Source organism: Helianthus annuus, chromosome 16, assembly GCF_002127325.2.
Source record: "Helianthus annuus cultivar XRQ/B chromosome 16, HanXRQr2.0-SUNRISE, whole genome shotgun sequence".
Lineage (NCBI taxonomy): Eukaryota > Viridiplantae > Streptophyta > Magnoliopsida > Asterales > Asteraceae > Helianthus > Helianthus annuus.
The window spans coordinates 5,923,494-5,940,372 of NC_035448.2; the positions used below are offsets into that span (position 1 = coordinate 5,923,494).

Here is a 16,879-nt window from a genome sequence, read left to right on the forward strand (position 1 = left end):
TACAGTTGGTTCGTAAGAGAAAGTCTGTCAGTCCTCATCCGGCTCCTGCACCTCGCAATATTCATCAGAGGCTTCGGAGTGCTAGTGGGCAAAAACCTCCTTCTTCCAAGGCTGTTTCTGACCTTCCTCCTGCCGGGGTCAAAGGTTCTTTGTCCAAGCACTTAAAGTCCTCAAGCTTAGTGAGTGCCCCATTACTGGTAAGTTATTTCTTTTCCTCTCCTTTCTTTTTGTGTCTTTCCTGACTGTCCCTTCTTCTTGTTTTTTAGGGGAGTTCCCGGGAGCCTATAGAAATTCCAACTGGTCCTTCTTCTTCCCGCATCCGGGACAAGGCCTCTGAGGTGGGGGTAGCTCGATTCTCTTCGGCTTATGAACTTTCTTCGTTACGTGCTACTGGGACTAGCAATCCTACTTTTCAGGAGGGCCTTGCTTGTCGATCCCCCATTGCCCCTCTGTTTGCTGATGCCATCCCTACCTCTTATGTTCCCAAGTGGAAGGTAACTAGTTCTTCCGTGATAGGGACTCCTGAAGCAGCCAGAGATTTTCTGAGTCATGCTGTCCCCCCCCCCCCCATAAATTTGTAAATTCTGCCATGAGGGATGATCTCTTTGAAGATCAGTACAACATGTCTTTGTGTGAAAGCTTCTTTAGGGGTGCTGGGATGCTGCAAAGGATTGACGATTTGAGGAAAGCAAACGAGGGACTCAAGGCTGAGCTTAAGGCTTCCCAGTCGGTTGTTGCTGGGCTTAGAGGCCAAGTAGTTGATGCTGAGAGGAGGCTACAGGAGGAGAAGGTGCATAATCTTCTCCCCCCCCCTCCCTCCCCTTTTTTTTATATACACATACTGCCATATTCATTGGTTCTTTGTCTAGGGAGCTGGAGCTATCCTTGAGAGGAAGGAGCGGGCCTGGGAGCAGGAGATGTCATCGTTGATTGCGGAGAAGGAGGAGCTTGCTGCTGAGCTGAAGCATATGAAGGAGGTTGGCTCTGTTTCTCAGGAGCAGCTTAACACTATGTATGCAGATTATGGGATAACTTCAGATGACAACCAACGGTTGGCTGGGGAGAAGCACTGGTTGATCACTGAAGGTTTTGGAGCCTTCCTGACCGCTGTTGCTCAATCAGAAGACTTTAAGAATGGTTTGGAGGAGATTTACAGGGCCTATAGGGATGTTGGCTATCAAGCGGGGTTGAAGGATGGCTATGCTTATTCTGCCTAGGGCCTGGGCAGGAAAGAGACTCCTCTTTACAACTCCAAGGCAAAGAAGAAGTTGTCCAAACTAAACGAGGAGTTCGGTCGTAAGACCCCAACTGTCCTTGCCAAGATTCTTGAACATCCCATGATCTCAATTGCTGAATTGAAGGCCTTGTTCTCCCCCGTTGGTCCCTCGTCTCCGCCGTCTCTTTCTGGGGGTGATCCCCAGTAAATTCTGAACATTTGACAAATTTCGATATGGTTGTAATAACTCTAACTTACCGTAGGATGCTCGTATGTTTGACTTTATTTTGGATGGTCCTTCGTGTTGGGGACCATGTTGATCGCTAATCGTATGATCTATGGTTATGTATAGCTCCTCTTCGGCTTGGTTGCCTTCTTCTTGTCTTGTTTGTTTTATTTTGCAGGGGCTTATATCGGAAGCTAGCTTGGTGGTTCCTTGGAGATTTTCAAGCTGCTTTGGCGAGGAGCTATGTCTTTTCTTTGTCTTGCCGTGTCTGTAATAATCTTTTTGGCTTTTTGCCCCAGTTACTGGGGCTTCTTTTTGTACGTATGACTTGTATTAAATAAAGCAGGTTTCCCTTCGTAGTTTTCTATATACGAGTGTGTTTGCATTATTTGTTTGTTGTTGTTTGCTTTGTTAAACTGTGATTGTCTGTTCGAGGCCAATCGGTGGACAAGCCTATAATGTGATATTATGTTTTTGACTTGCTTTTGTCCGTTTTTTTAGGTTAGCTAGACCTTTATTAGCCCCACGGCCGGGCTTTGGGCATGTCTTGAATGCCTCGTACATGTGTGTTTGCTTGTTCTAGTTATAGATTTAAAGGGTGTTCAAAGGCACGTCTGCCCAGGTATGATTACCCGCAGTTTTCAAAATGGGACACTTTTGTCCGTCTTTTCATTAAATATTTGGGGGATTTATACTTCCCTTCACAGATTGTTTACAAAAGGTTTACTTTGAGGGGGGGAAGTCCCCATACATATAATTTTCCTACAACAAAAGTGGCACTTGGCCGTTTTTTCCTGGGGGCTTGCCCCTTACATGTAATACTTCCTGAGCTGCATCAGGTTCCAGGTCCTGGGGACCTCTTTTCCTTCCAAAGTCTCCAACTTGCACGTTCCCTTCCCGTTTGCCCATGTGATTCTATATGGGCCTTCCCAGTTAGGTCCCAACTTCCCGCTGTTTTCCTGTAAACTGGCCTCGTTGGCTCTAAGGACTAGGTCCCCTGGGACGAGGTTGAGCTTCTTCATCCGTGCGTTGTAGTAACTTGCCAGGAGTTTTTTGTAGTGAGCTTCTTTCACCGCTGCTACTTCCCTTCTTTCTTCCAATAAGTTCAGGCTCATTCTTAGATCCTGCTCGTTCTCCTCATCCCTCAGCTTCATCCGGGCGGTATGGGACCCGATCTCTGCAGGGATCATGGCTTCCGTCCCGTAGGTAAGGCTGAATGGGGTCTCCCCATTGCAACTTTTGGGAGTGGTTCGGTATGCCCATAACACAAATGGAAGTTCTTCTAGCCAGCCCTTCTGTTTCCTCCCAAGCCTGCCCTTCATTCCTTTGATAACGCTCTGGTTGGCTCTTTCTACCAATCCGTTACTTTGGGCATGGGTTACAGAGGTGAATACCTGTTGGAGTCTCATTTGTTCGCACCATGGCTTGAAGGGTCTCCCGGCGAATTGCACCCCATTGTCACTCACCAGTTCCTTCGGGACCCCATACCTGCACACGATGTTATCCAGTACGAACCGCCTCATTTGATCTCTGGTGATCTTTGTCAGGGGTTTCGCTTCGATCCACTTAGTGAAATAATCGATGGCCACTACCACGTATTTGACCCCCCCGGGGCCCTCTAGAAAGGGTCCAATTATGTCTATGGCCCATTTTTGAAATGGCCAAGACGTCGAGACCGGGACCATAGGGTGTTTATGTTGGTGGGTCATTGGTGCATGTACTTGGCAGTTATCACACTTCTTGATCTCTTCAGATGCCGTCTCGTACATTCGCGGCCAGTAGAATCCTGCGTTCATTGCCCTTCTTACAATCGTTCTCGGTCCTGAGTGCATTCCACAGATTCCCTCGTGCATTTCCCTGATCACATATTCGGCCTCTTCCATGTCTATGCACTTTAGGGACGGACCCAGATACGACCTTCGGTATAATTCTTCTCCAATTAGTTCATACTGTAAGGCCTTGACTCTTACCTTTCTGGCCGCCCATTCCCCCTCGGGCAAAGTCCCGTCCCGGAGGAATTTAACGATTGGAGTCATCCATGTTTCTTGGGAACCTTCGATTGTGGCTACTTCTGTTACGTCCAGGGAGGGGGATGTCAAGACCTCTACTTTGACCTCCTTCGCGAGGTGGTCGAACGCTACTGAAGCTAACTTGCTGAGTGCATCAGACTTTCTGTTCCTCCCTCGGGGGATGTATTCTAGTTTGAAGGTTCTGAATGCCTTAGCTGTCTCTTTAACTTTCGCCACATACCGAGCCATGATGCTATCCTTCGTTTCATATTCCCCCTGATACTGCTTCACCACCAACTGTGAATCGGTACTAGCCTCCACGTGTTTTGCTTTCATCTTCTGTGCCAATCTCATCCCTGCTAGGAGGGCTTCGTATTCGGCGGTAATGTTGGTGTTTTCGAAATCTAGCCTTATAGCATATGTCAGCTCAACCCCCTCGGGGCTTATCAGCGTGATGCCTGCGCCATTCCCTTCTTCACTGGATGCTCCATCAGTGAACAACTTCCAGACGGCTTCGTCCCCCCTCCTTCTTTCTTCCTCCTCCAAAGTTTCCCACTTTTGTAATTCCCTCTCTTCGTCCTCGGGTACTTCTGCTAGGAAGTCGGCCAGTATCTGTCCCTTCGTGGCTGTCCTGGGCTTGAACTCTAGAGAGTGTTCTCCCAGTTCTACGGCCCATTTAGCCAGTCGTCCTGACTGTTCCGGCTTTCTAAGCACCTTCTGGAGGGGTTGATCAGTGACTAAGGTGACCTTATGCCCTTGGAAGTATCTTCTGAGCCTCCGAGATGCAAAGACCAGGGCTAATGCAAGTTTTTCTAGAGGCATGTACCGTTCCTCGGGCCCCTTGAGTGTTCTGCTGATGAAATATATGGGGATCTGCTTCCCCTCCCGTTCCACCATCATGACCGCGCTTATGGTCGTTTTAGAGACAGATAGGTAAAGGAGCAGCGGGTCCCCGGGCACCGGGGTGGCTAACGCTGGGAGCTTGCAGATGTAGGCCTTCATTTCCTGAAAGGCAGTTTCAGCCTCGGTGGTCCAGTTGAATTTGTTGGTCTGGATGCAGTCCTTTAACACCTTCATAAAAGGGAGGGTTTTGTCAGCCACTTTTGATAAGAAACGATTTAGCGCAATCAGCCTTCCGTTTAATTGCTGGAGGTCCCTCAAGGACCTGGGGGAGCGCATTTCGGCCACGGCCTGGGTTTTTTCTGGGTTTGCCCTTATCCCTCCTTTAGTTACCACCACCCCCAGGAAATTTCCTTCCTCTACCCCGAAACAGCATTTCCCGGGGTTCAGCTTCATGTTTACATCCTGCATTGTGTTGAGGGTCTCAGCTATGTCGTCTATCATGGCTGCTTCTGTCAGACTCTTGATGACAATGTCGTCAACATACACCTCTAGATTCCTTCCCCTTTGCTCCCTAAACAAGGTGTTCATAAACCTTTGTTATGTCGCCCCCGCGTTTTTGAGACCGAAGGGCATCTTAGTATAGCAGAATGTTCCCTCATCGGTGATGAAAGCAGTCTTTTCTTCATCTTCTATTGACATCTGTATTTGGTGGTATCCCTTGTAGGCGTCTAGGAAGCACTTCAGTGGGTACTGGGACAGGGAGTCGACCTGGGTGTCTATCTCCGGGAGGGGATAGCAGTCCTTGGGGCATGCTTTGTTTAAGTCTTGGAAATCGATGCACATCCTCCATCCCCCATCTTTTTTCTGAACCATAACTGGGTTGGCAACCCAGGATGGGTATTTGACTTCCCTGACTATCCCCGCTTTGAGCAGTTTGCGGGTCTCTTCACAAGCAGCCCTTCTCTTGTTTGGCCCCATGCTTCGCTTCTTTTGCTTCACTGGTTTCGCCCATGTGAAGGTGTTGAGCCGGTGTTCCGTCAGGCTTCTGGGAATTCCCGTCATGTCCCCGTGTTGGAATGCAAACACGTCTATGTTATGGAGGAGTAATTCCTTCAGGGCACTCTTGCATTTGTCACTTAGGTGGCTTCCTACCTTGACTGTTTGTTCTGGGAACTTATCACAGAGGACCCACTCTTCCACCTTCTTCCCTGGGGTCTTCCCTGGTTCCTCCCCTTTGGATACTGAAGAGACAACTTCATAAGCTGACTTCACCCATGCAAGACCCTTCGGTGTTTGGAATACCAACGCTCCGTGAGGAGTAGATGCTTGTGCTTGTAGATCTCCAATCCCAGGTCTTCCCAAAATCGCGTTGTACTTGGAGGGTGCCCTGACCACAGTGAAGGTTAAATTGATTGTCCGGACCCTATCCCCTACGCCAACCGTAAATGGGAGCTTGATCTTTCCTAGAGGATGTGACACACTGTTGTTGAATCCCACCAACGGGATAGAGTCCTCCTCCAGTCTATCTCTTATATCTCTATCGAACCTGAGGAAGCAATGTTCATATATTACTTCGACGCCGGATCCTCCGTCCACGTGTATTCTGGACACTTTGTGTCCAGCTATCACTGCTGAGATATTTAGCGGAAGCCGTTATACTTCGTTTTCTTCTAGGTACGGCATGAGGATGGGAGCTTTCATGCAGTTTGGAGAGCCTAGGATTCTGGCCTTAACACTCCGGGTAACATCGAATTCATTTCTCCTTCTTATCATATCAACATCTGCCCTCCCCGGCTCTCTTGCATCTCTTCCCTTACGATCCCCTCCCCCTTCTTTGATCTCCTTGACCAGGTGCGCCAGTCTTCCTGTCTTCACCGCCGCCTCTATTTCCCTCTTGAGGTACATGCAGTCATCTGTTTTGTGCCCGAAGCCCTTATGAAATTCACAATATTCATTCGGCTGTGCTTTAGGTCCTGGCTTTATGGGGGGTGGCCTCGGGAAAGAATTCCTCACCCTTTCCGTGGCCAGTATTTCACTTGGGGTTTTGACAAGGGGGGTGAAGCTGTCGGAGTAAGGGGGAGGCCCCTCCCTCGGGGTCTGTAGGGGGAGTATGAGGGTCTTGCCCTGTCATGCAACATTCTATCACAGGGAGGCTTTCGTGTGTAGGGGGTACCTTTCTCAAGTGGTCTTGTTGTTGGAGTGGCCCTCCGGGACGTGGTGTCTGTCTCCTTAGCTTTGCTGACCGTATCCTTTCCCCGGACGAAAGCCCTCACCCTGTCCATGAGATTGTCGAAAGAAGTGGGAACTCCTCTCCCAGCTTTTCACACAGTTGTGTATGCTTCAGCCCGTTTATGAAGCTGCTAATTTTCATGACCTCCGGGACATCCTTGATGTTCATGCTTTCCTTGACAAACCTTTCCATATATTGATCTATCCGTTCGTTGTCCCTTTGTCTGATATGGAGGATTTCATTGGGATTCTTGACTACCTTCCTTTGTTGGCCGAAGTTCCTGAGGAATTTTTCGCTTAACTCTTCGTAACTGTCTATGCTTCCCGGGGGAAGGCTGTCAAACCACAACCGGGCTCCTTCCGTTAAAGTTTGCACAAACATGTGGCACCACACTGGCATGGACCACCTTCCCAGTTGCCCTGCCCCCTGGAAAGCATGCAGATGATCCTCTGGATCTCTCGTTCCGTCATAGCGGTCAAAGCCTGGAGGCAGCTTTGTCTTAGGGGGCATGGGTTCCTCTGATATTCTCCTTGTGAACTGTGAGACCTCGGCCAAGTCTCGTGGTAGGTATGGTTGGTCCAAACCAGTGTTACCTGAGTTGTCTTTCTCCTTTTCCTTATGTTTCTGACCGGTGATCAAGTCCTCTCTTTCTTCGGAAGACATCTGTCTCAGGGCCGTCATGAATGTTTCCAGCTGGTCCCCCTTATCGTTTTTACTTTGGGGGTCCGTACCTTCTCGATCAGACGGTGTGTCAAAAGAGAGTCTGGCTCTGAGGCTGTCCAACTTTTCTTGTCTCTTTAGATCGTCAAGATACTTGGTTATCTTTTCCCTGTGCATCGCCACAAAGCCAGGGGTGACATGCTCCGTTTCTTCCATGTTTTCTACCAAATTCTCGTTATCTTCCTCATGAGTAATATCCTCCACAGTGACTTTCTCCAGATCATTCTGAGCCGTTTGGGTGACACGTGAACTATGTGGAGTTGCCATGCCGTTTTTGGAAAGGTGAGTTGCTCTCTGGACGTCGAATGTTAATGTGGGAACACCGGTCAGGCTTGGGTCCCACGGATGGCGCCAATGTCGAATACCCAACCTCCGAATGACGTCCGTTGGGTCTTCGTTGACGTAGAGAGCTCCTGTCCTTGTTGGCTACAAAATAATAAACCGTTAGCCTCGCCACGGAGGACCCCGGGAGGGGGATCCGTGACCAAGCTCCGGCGTGAGAGTAAGTAAGCTTGCCGGATAAGGAAGAGGAACGTTTTTCGATGAAGATATTCACCGGAGAGTTCCTATCTTGGTGTGAATCTAATTAATGTGTTGTGTGTAGTAAATACAAGGAATCTTGGTCGGAGTTAACGAGGGAAATAAATGAGAGTAGTTAATGAGAATAGTGGCCGGAGATGATAATACCTGCCTTTGCCTCATCCTTGTGTCCTCTTATATAATAGCATTCCCTTATCTTCAAGAGAGATCTTCCCATACTATCTAACGGTAACTATATTACCTTGGGAAGGTCAGACACGTGTCTGACCCCCAACGGTGTGATGTCCGTCTTCATTAATGCATCGCCGGGCAAGTACCGTGATAGTGACCGAATGCCTCTCCTATCAGACATTAAATGATCCTGCAACCTCTTAGCTGTTTTCCCGCTTAAATTTAGAAGGGACCTTGGTGAGCAAGGATAGTTCGTTTAGTTGGCCTTTTAGTATTTTTGGGCTTCCAAAGAGAAAGGCCCAAAGCGGGCAATGTGGGCTCCCACACAGGCCCGTCGTCAAATCTCAACCATCAACAGATCACTTTCACCGTCCCCTGCCGTCGTCACCACCGCAAACATCATCTACGAGCTCCACCGTACAACCTAATACCACCGTCTCACCAACCACAACCTCAACCGTCCACCGGATACCTCTGAAACCACCACACACCGCCGCAACTCAACACCACTTGAACCACCTTCGTTTCATCGGCACTCAACCAAAGCTGGTTTTAAGTTTGTTGTTGTTTAAAAAAAAGAAAAGAGTAGAAGAAGATTGATTTGTTTTTTTTTTCTCGTTGAGGGCATATAAGCATATGGCGGCTGCTGAACTTTTTGAACATTAGGGTTGCTCTTGGTGAACATACAGAGATAGAGACATAGATTGGGGTTGGCGGCTGATGTTTGCAAAATTTAGGGTTTCTCTTGACTTGTGATACCAAGGTTTATTTTTAAAATAATAATAAAAAAAATTAAAAGTTACAGGTTTTGTTTTACTCCCTCCGTCCCATTAAATGTGTCTTATTTCGAATTTTCAAAGTCTTTATTTATAAACTTTGACTTTAATTATAATTTTTTTTGTGTTATATAAAACTTGATGAAAATTAACCCGATAAAAACACTTGTAAAACACACTCAAATTATATAACTTTCATCAAGTATTATCTAACACAAACAAAATTATTTAAGGTCAAAGTTTATAAATAAAGACTTTGAAAATTCAAAATAGGAGACTTTTAATGGGACGGAGGGAGTATTAAATTGGGATCTGCTACAATGGCACACTCATGACGTAGCTCTATTTTTATGGGGTGTCTAGGAGGGTGAGCAATTGTAGGTTGCTTCCCTTTCCTTCGTATCTTGGGTGGGTTGATACCTGGTCTCCTCCTTACCTCGAGGCGAAGGACTTGTTATCACTTCTCGGTTTTGTTTGACTGTTTCCAATGGGCTCTGCAAAGGGTAGGAGCATGGTATCCAGTGTCTTTGAAGGGGATGTTGGCCCCACCTCGTCCAATGGAGTATGGCTATGCCCCTTCAGGAACTTCCACGAGTGTAAAGACGGCAAGCCTGGGTCTTGTGGGTATAACAGATTGATCGCGCATTTTCAGCAATTTCATTTTAAAGATGATCGTAAAGAATCCCTTCAAGATGCACTTTCTAAGGATTTAGAATTGTTTTCAAATGTTGGGGAAACCTTGCGAGTTTTTGGATATTGGTTGTGTGGGAGGTGCATGAAGACACACGCACTTAGCAGGGGGTGTCATCATCCTGATGGTGTTTTCACGTTCTCTAGAAAATCCGGGTCTGATGAGGATTTTGTTGTGGGGATCCCAAGGCCCCAAGATCCTGTGATGGTTGAGCTTAGGACCCCGTAGGGAGTGACAGGAGATGTTGCTCTCCTTGAACGTGTTTTCTCCCTTCCGGTTCGAACTGTTAAGAGCATCCCCCCAAGCTGCCGTTTGGCATTTGCACAAGCTTTGACAGGTGCCATCCATAAGGTAGTAGCTTCCCCTGGGACTGTTGAAAGTTGGGTCAAACTCTTGCTCTTACCCCGTTGTACCCTTAAGGTGGTTAAGCCGTCTTCCAGGCAAGAGAGAAGGTCGGGTAATCGAAAGTCCTTGCAATGTGATAGTATTTTGCGGGCCTTAGCTATGTGGAAGGAGGGCTCTGGTTTTGAGATTTTGGTCAATTCCCTCCTTGCCGATAGTGGAGAAGAGGTCGTGCGTGGGGGGGAGGCACAACGGGAGATAGCTGAGGAGGTTAGCCCTAACATCAAGCAATGTCTCAGGAAAGTGAGTGATGGTCACTTCACTGCTGCAGTTAAGGTGTTGTGTTCCAGTGGGGTTGCTCCCCGGGGGGAATCTACCATGCAAGCCCTTATCGACAAACATCCCTTCGCGCCACCCCCGAGCCTCCCTTCAACCCCTCTTTCCCAACCTGCGTTATCCGTGGATAAAGACTGCGTCCACAGATGTGTGAAATCTTTCCCGAAAGGGACATCTTGTGGGCGAGATGGCCTCCGAGCGCAACACCTGTTGGACGCTCTTAGCGGTGAAGGGTCGGCGACTGCCTCGGGACTGCTTACTGCCATCACTGAAGTGGTAAACCTTTGGCTAGGGGGGTTATGTCCTAAGGTGCTCACGGATTTTGTTGCTTCGGCGCCCTAACCCCTTTGTTGAAGCCTGATAATGGAATTCGCCCCATTGCTGTGGGGGCAATTTGGAGAAGATTAGTCTCCAAAGTAGCCATGAAGAAAGTTGGGAAAGAAGCTGTTAAATACTTGGGGGACTACCAATTTGGGGTGGGGGTCCCTAATGGGGCGGAAGCGGTGCTGCACAGCGCTAACAGGTTCCTTAATTCTTTTCATTCAGATGGCTCGTTGGCCATGCTTACGGTTGATTTTTCCAACGCTTTCAACTTAGTTGACCGTTCGGTTTTGCTTCGCGAGGTCCATAGCCACTGCCCCCCCATATTCCCATGGGTTCAATTTCTGTATGCTCAACCTGCTAGGCTATACGTGGGGAATGACCGCATCGGGGCATTCACGGGGGTGTAGCAAGGGGATCCCTTAGGACCTTTGCTTTTTGCCCTAGCCTTACACCCCTTAGTGCTTCAGGTGCAGGAAAACTGTAAACTCCCCTTCCATGCATGGTACTTGGATGACGGGACGATTATCGGGGACGCTGTTCAGGTTGCTAAAACTCTCGACATCATCGGTTCGGAGGGTCCAGCCTTGGGGCTATGGCTTAATATTAGAAAAACTGAATTATTTTGGCCGACATGTAACGGGGTGAAGGTCCGGCCAGGGCTTTTCCCCAGTGAGATTGGGAGGCCGGAAAGAGGTGTCAAACTGCTAGGAGGGGCAGTCAGCCGTGATGCTAGTTTTATTAGTGGTCTAGCGGCTAAGAGGGCAACGCGCGCTGTTGACATTATGGGGCACCTTCCCTGGTTGCGGGATCCTCAAAGCGAACTTCTTTTGCTTAGATCTTGTATGGGGGTTGCAAAGTTGCTTTTTGGTTTGCGAACTTGCCAGCCCCCCTTTGTGGATGATGCTGTTTCATGTTTTGATAAAGGTCTTCGGGAGGCAATAGAAGACATTGTCGTATGTGGGGGTCCTTTTTTTGGTGAACTATAGTGGCGGATCGCGACATTGCCAATGCGGCTTGGTGGGTTGGGCCTTCTCTCAGCCCGGGATTTGGCTGCCTATGCCTTTGTGGCTTCCAGGTCTCAATCTTGGGAGTTGCAGGACCACATATGTGACAACCGGTAATTAACGGCTTCTAATTACGCGATTAACGGATGTTTAAAACAATAATAAATAGTGTTTAAGACACAAATTAAATTAATAAGGCCTTTGGAGTGCCTAGGATCGTCTAACTGGCTTTACAGTGCGCGAACAGTGATTTACGGAAAAACCTGCTAAACGTTAAACAACAACGAATTGAAACCAAACAAAATACTGACCACGCCGACAAATACGAAGTTTATACGTATAACTTATACTTATGAATGTGGTTTTGCGAAAATATTATGCTTTCGAACGATACAAAACGCAAACGTGAATGAAAAACGCGGAAACAGTAACGCACCGACAAACGACAAAACGAAAGCACCTGACTCGAATTTTCTTGATATTAATATGTTTTGATATATTTAGCTTCGCTTTTATATTTATTATCCGTCGTTGAAAACTAATCGAAAAATGGATTCAAAAACGAAAAACGAAACAATTGTCGCGTTTTAATGCAATCGACATATACGCGTCAAACCTCAAGATCCAACGTATTTTTTTAGCATTCTCGACTTAGCGTTATATCCTATGATATATTATGGCAATCGGGTTCGAAAACGGGTTCATAGAAGCTGGCGGGCCGCATAAAACACGGGATTGGGCTTGTGACCTTAGGCCCAAGCCCACTTAAAACACAACTTAACCTAGCTATAAATATGTGCTTATTCACTATCACTTCTTTTTGAGACCATAGAACCAAAACACACGCATACATGATCTGCTCTCTCTCATCTTCCTCACTTCACAATAAAAACCCTAGCCCCCTTATACTTTTACCCATCTTCTCTTATCTCATCTGCAGAGATTTGATATAAACACACACACATGAAATCAGAGTCATAACCATCTCCCAGCACAGCCATACCCACACCGATCGGACTAGAGAGAGAGAGAGAGAGAGCGGCGGAGAAGAACCAACGGCGGCAGCAGCGCCGCCGTCTACGGCGGAGCGACGGAGGACCGGCGACGGTGGTCCTTTTTGACTGATGAGTTTCTGGTAAAATCATTCTTCACTTTTTTTTCCTTTTGATTAAGATCTGACTCAAACCCCTTATCCTCTCGTCCCTCTCTCAGTTCCAACGAAGATCACAACCGGCCGAAGTTGTCAGAGCCGGTGGTGCACCGGCGGCGACAGGCGGCGCTGACGCCGCTCACGGCGGTGGCGGTGGTGGAATTTCGCGAAGATTGTTCAGTTTTTGTCCACATCGATGAAAATGGTGATGATTTTTCCTGTAAGCCATGATCCTTTCTCCTCTTTTATTTCAGATCCGGCTCGATCTCCATCTTCTCGACTATTTGATTTCGTTTTAAGTTAGTAGTATGGGTGTATGATGTATTGGCGATGGAAGATGACAACCGTGACGGTGGGGGTGGCTAACGGAGGCGCACGGCAGCAGTAGTGGTTATCATCTTTTAATTTGGGTTCGAGTGAAGAGGTTACGGATTCGGGTTATGTTTGGTTAGATCCAGCTGAGTTTGGTTTTCTTTCGGGTGAGAATTTGGTTCTGAGTTGGATTCGTTTCGGGCTCGGTCAACAGCCGTCAACGAGGAGTTCAGGTCAAACAAAGTCAAACCAGTCAACACGTCAGGTTGACTGGTCAACGGGAGTCAAGGGCAGAATTTGATTTGGGTTTCGCGACTCAGTGGGGTTCGAGTCAACTCAGCTGCGTTTCGGGTCAAACCCGGTTGGCTCGGTCAACACCCGAGTCAACTCGGGTCGACAACAGGTCAAGGCAGTCAACAACAGTCAACGCTCGGTCAACACGGGAGGCCCGGTAAAGTTGTTAGCGTAGCAAGTTAGTTACGTTAGATTTTAGTTAGTTATACGCGACCGAGCTCGACCCGAATCGATTAGCGATTGGTTACATTTTATTTTGTCGTATTTCATAATGTTTTAGTATATATTGTCTGTTGAGTGATTGTTGAATTTTGACAAAATACGACGACTTTTGTTGTCGGGTTATCCGAAAAACAGAGGAAACTCTATCCGTTTTTCGTTAAAAACCCGAATTATAGAACGTATCTAAATCTTTACAACAACACTTATCGAAATCCAAGTTTTCTTATAAAATAGATATAAAAGTATATTTATTTTAGTGACATTTTGGTAACTTATAAACTGAAATTATAACTTTTCGACAACACGCGAGTTACAACTTAACGAAACCCGACACTTATTTAGATAAACATAATTATCTATATTTATTCGAGCGTCGATACTTCCGAGTACTTTATAAAATAAATATAACGATTTATATTTATTTCAAACGTCGTTACGTCATGTATTTTTATAAAATAAATATAATGTTTATATTTACTTCATTACGTTCTACGAAAGCTACAAAGAGTCGTACAACTATTCACCTACGCCTTCTAATTCACGACGACTAATACGACTATGTAAGCATATTTATATTTATATATGAAATATATATATCATAAACTATTCGGAATAATAAGTCGTTTTCGATACTTAGTATTTGTCTCGATTAAATGGGATCAAACAACCGTAGATTGGTTATTCTAAGTCAATATCATAACACTACCTTAGAGTCGTTTAGCTAACGATTCGGTAGAGCTCGGACACGTAGTTTAGCTACCTTTAAATTAGAAACTGATAAGTTATTCCTTGATTAGGAATGCTTTAGTTGCACGCTAGCGAGTTCACATTCGTGGAATGACATCACGGAATCACTTTTAGCTAGCTTTGCACAGGAATGTCAAGGTGAGTTCATAACCCCCACTTTTTACTGTTTTACATTTTTATAAATGTTTTCGGGGGTGGAAAGACATGCAAGTTTTTGCAAAAGAAAACACTATTTCGATGAACGAAAACACATATTTATAAACCATATTGCAAATGAATTTCAACGAACTCGAATGGTTTACGAAAGGTTTATACTAAACATACCGGTTTTACAAAACAATCGCGTATTTTCACAAACGTGCATGGTTTTCATGACTAGTGACAGGAATGTCCTAGTTACTACAACGGGACTGGGTTGTTCTGCGTATGAACAACGAGACAACCCAATGGGTTTATGTCCCCCTTTTTCTTTTGAAATACATATTAACTAGGGTATGATTAAGCTATGGAATGAACTCTTGGATCACGTGCGAATAGGCGCTAACTTGGGCACCATTAATCCTTTTAAGGACCACGGAACAGGGGGTAGATCTATCGGGTACGGGTGAGCCCCACTCACGGTCCTTGTGCGGCCACTTAGAGTGCTTTTGTGTCCCTGTCGAAGTGAATCGACACTTAAATCGTCTACCAGGTTGAGTGCTTCCTATGTCAGCACACATATTAATGTCTTAGCTACACATTAATGATCAACATGTTCATAGACGCATTACATACCTACTTATAAACTGAACTTTCAAATGTTTTTAAGATTCATTTGATGTAAACTCACAAATACATGGATTTACAAACTTTGGTAACGTTTTTTCAAATTATACCTAAGTAAGAGGACGCGCTGATCCTGCTTATAAAGCTTCGTTTGGGCTCGGCCCATTCTCTCTCGTGCAATGCACAAAGACTATTGTGGGCTAGACTCACAGTTTTTCATATATCATGCCAAGTAAATAATTCTACTATATTTTCTCAACAACTTTGAAACCGGTTATCAAAAAGATTTATTTTAAATCTTTTCAAAACAAACTATGAGCTCGCTCAACTTTATGTTGACTTTTTCGCATGTTCTTTCTCAGGTTGCATTTTCAAAACTATGGAACGGTTGGAATAGGAGAACCCATGGGAATTCAAGTACTTAGCAGGCGTTCATTGTTTAGAAGTCTTAGCTTATTGCTTCCGCTGTGCAATGAAGATACCGGTCCAGTCACGCCAGCTCTGATTTTTCGGGGTGTGACAGATTGGTATCAGAGCGATAGGTTTCAGCGAATTAGGTTTTTGTAGAGATACTTAGGCTTTAACCTTACTTTCCACTGGGAACTTAGATTATTAAGACTTGAACACATCCAGAACGCCTAGGACTCGAATATGGGTTCCAACCGTTGCCGAAATCAATGAGTCAACAATTTTGGTTTTAGACATACACGAGTGTTGTGTTGATACACGTTACACGAATCAATTACACGCAAAAATCAGAACTTTAAGATTTTTGTATAACACGCATTTAGGACCTTTGGAAAGTTTGTGTCGATACTCATTAAAGGTCCTCACTTAGAAACCGTGACTATTAACTCGGGCAAACGCCTTTATATTATGTCGTCTATGCTATCTTACTTACCCGAGCAGGTAACACCTACGCGGAACGAAACGCTAGTTCACAAGTTTACATGAAACCTAAACTATACGTCAGAGGACGTCGAAGTACATCACACACGACTTTCAGGGCAAGGCCTTGGGGAAAACACAAATGGACACGACAACAACGATACTAACCCCGTCAGCGGGAGAACTACCAACCGAAATGCGACACTTTGCCACGTGATCCTGCAAACGACACGAATCTCGCTAAGGCACTGCATAAGAAGTCACATGTCTTCGCACTCCCCCTCCCTCATTAATGGAGATTACGCTATGTTCGGAATTCCAGGTAAAGTCCTTACATTTCTTTTGTTGAAATTTCGACTTCTTGCATATAGTGAGTAGATTTTTGCATTTCTACTCCCCTTAATGGCCATTGCATCACGAAGATTTTATTTCATGATAACGAACACTTAATTGCTTCATTCTTGACAAATCCATATGTTACACATGCGTTGTTCGTTACGCATGTGGCTTCACTTGAAATTGTTGCTTTATCGACGTTCGAATATTATTTCGCTATCTTCACTCCTTGCACTGTGATCTAGCTAAACCACATTATTGCATAATGTTGACTCTTTGATATCGAGTCAACGAAACTCGTTGAAACTCATTTCCTTTCAAGCTACATACATGGTTTTTCGTTGTAACCATGTCAAAAATTTTCGTGTTGATACATGCATTCCTTGTTGTAATGTGACTAAATCAAGTTCAATTGTTTGAACTTGCTCACAGTATGTATTCGATTCAAGATTCCATATGATGGATTGAGGCCATCATATTTGAAATAATCCTAACAAGCACTTCATTTGCTTTGAACCATAACATGCTTGTTTGGTCTTCGACTTCATTGAATCGTTTCCTTGATCACGATCACCTTGTGGTGACGTTCTCACAAATTTGAAGCTTGCGCTAATATCGTTTGCACACATCATGTACGGATTTAATTATTTATTTATTTGTTTGTTTATATTAAATCCACTTTGTTGGTTAATCATATTAAAGCAGTCTTAATACAATCGTGTATTAAGATAATGGTA

The 16,879-nt window shown here is 45.5% G+C and overlaps 1 protein-coding gene across 1 annotated transcript; it reads right to left on the reverse strand.

The window, feature by feature from the left end:
- Positions 1–2,251: 2,251 nt before the first annotated feature.
- LOC110918888 lies at positions 2,252–4,882 on the reverse strand. Its single transcript, XM_022163166.1, has one exon. It carries the CDS (start codon positions 4,880–4,882, stop codon positions 2,252–2,254), a length of 2,631 nt encoding a protein of 876 aa, XP_022018858.1.
- Between the last annotated feature and the right edge of the window lie 11,997 nt (positions 4,883–16,879).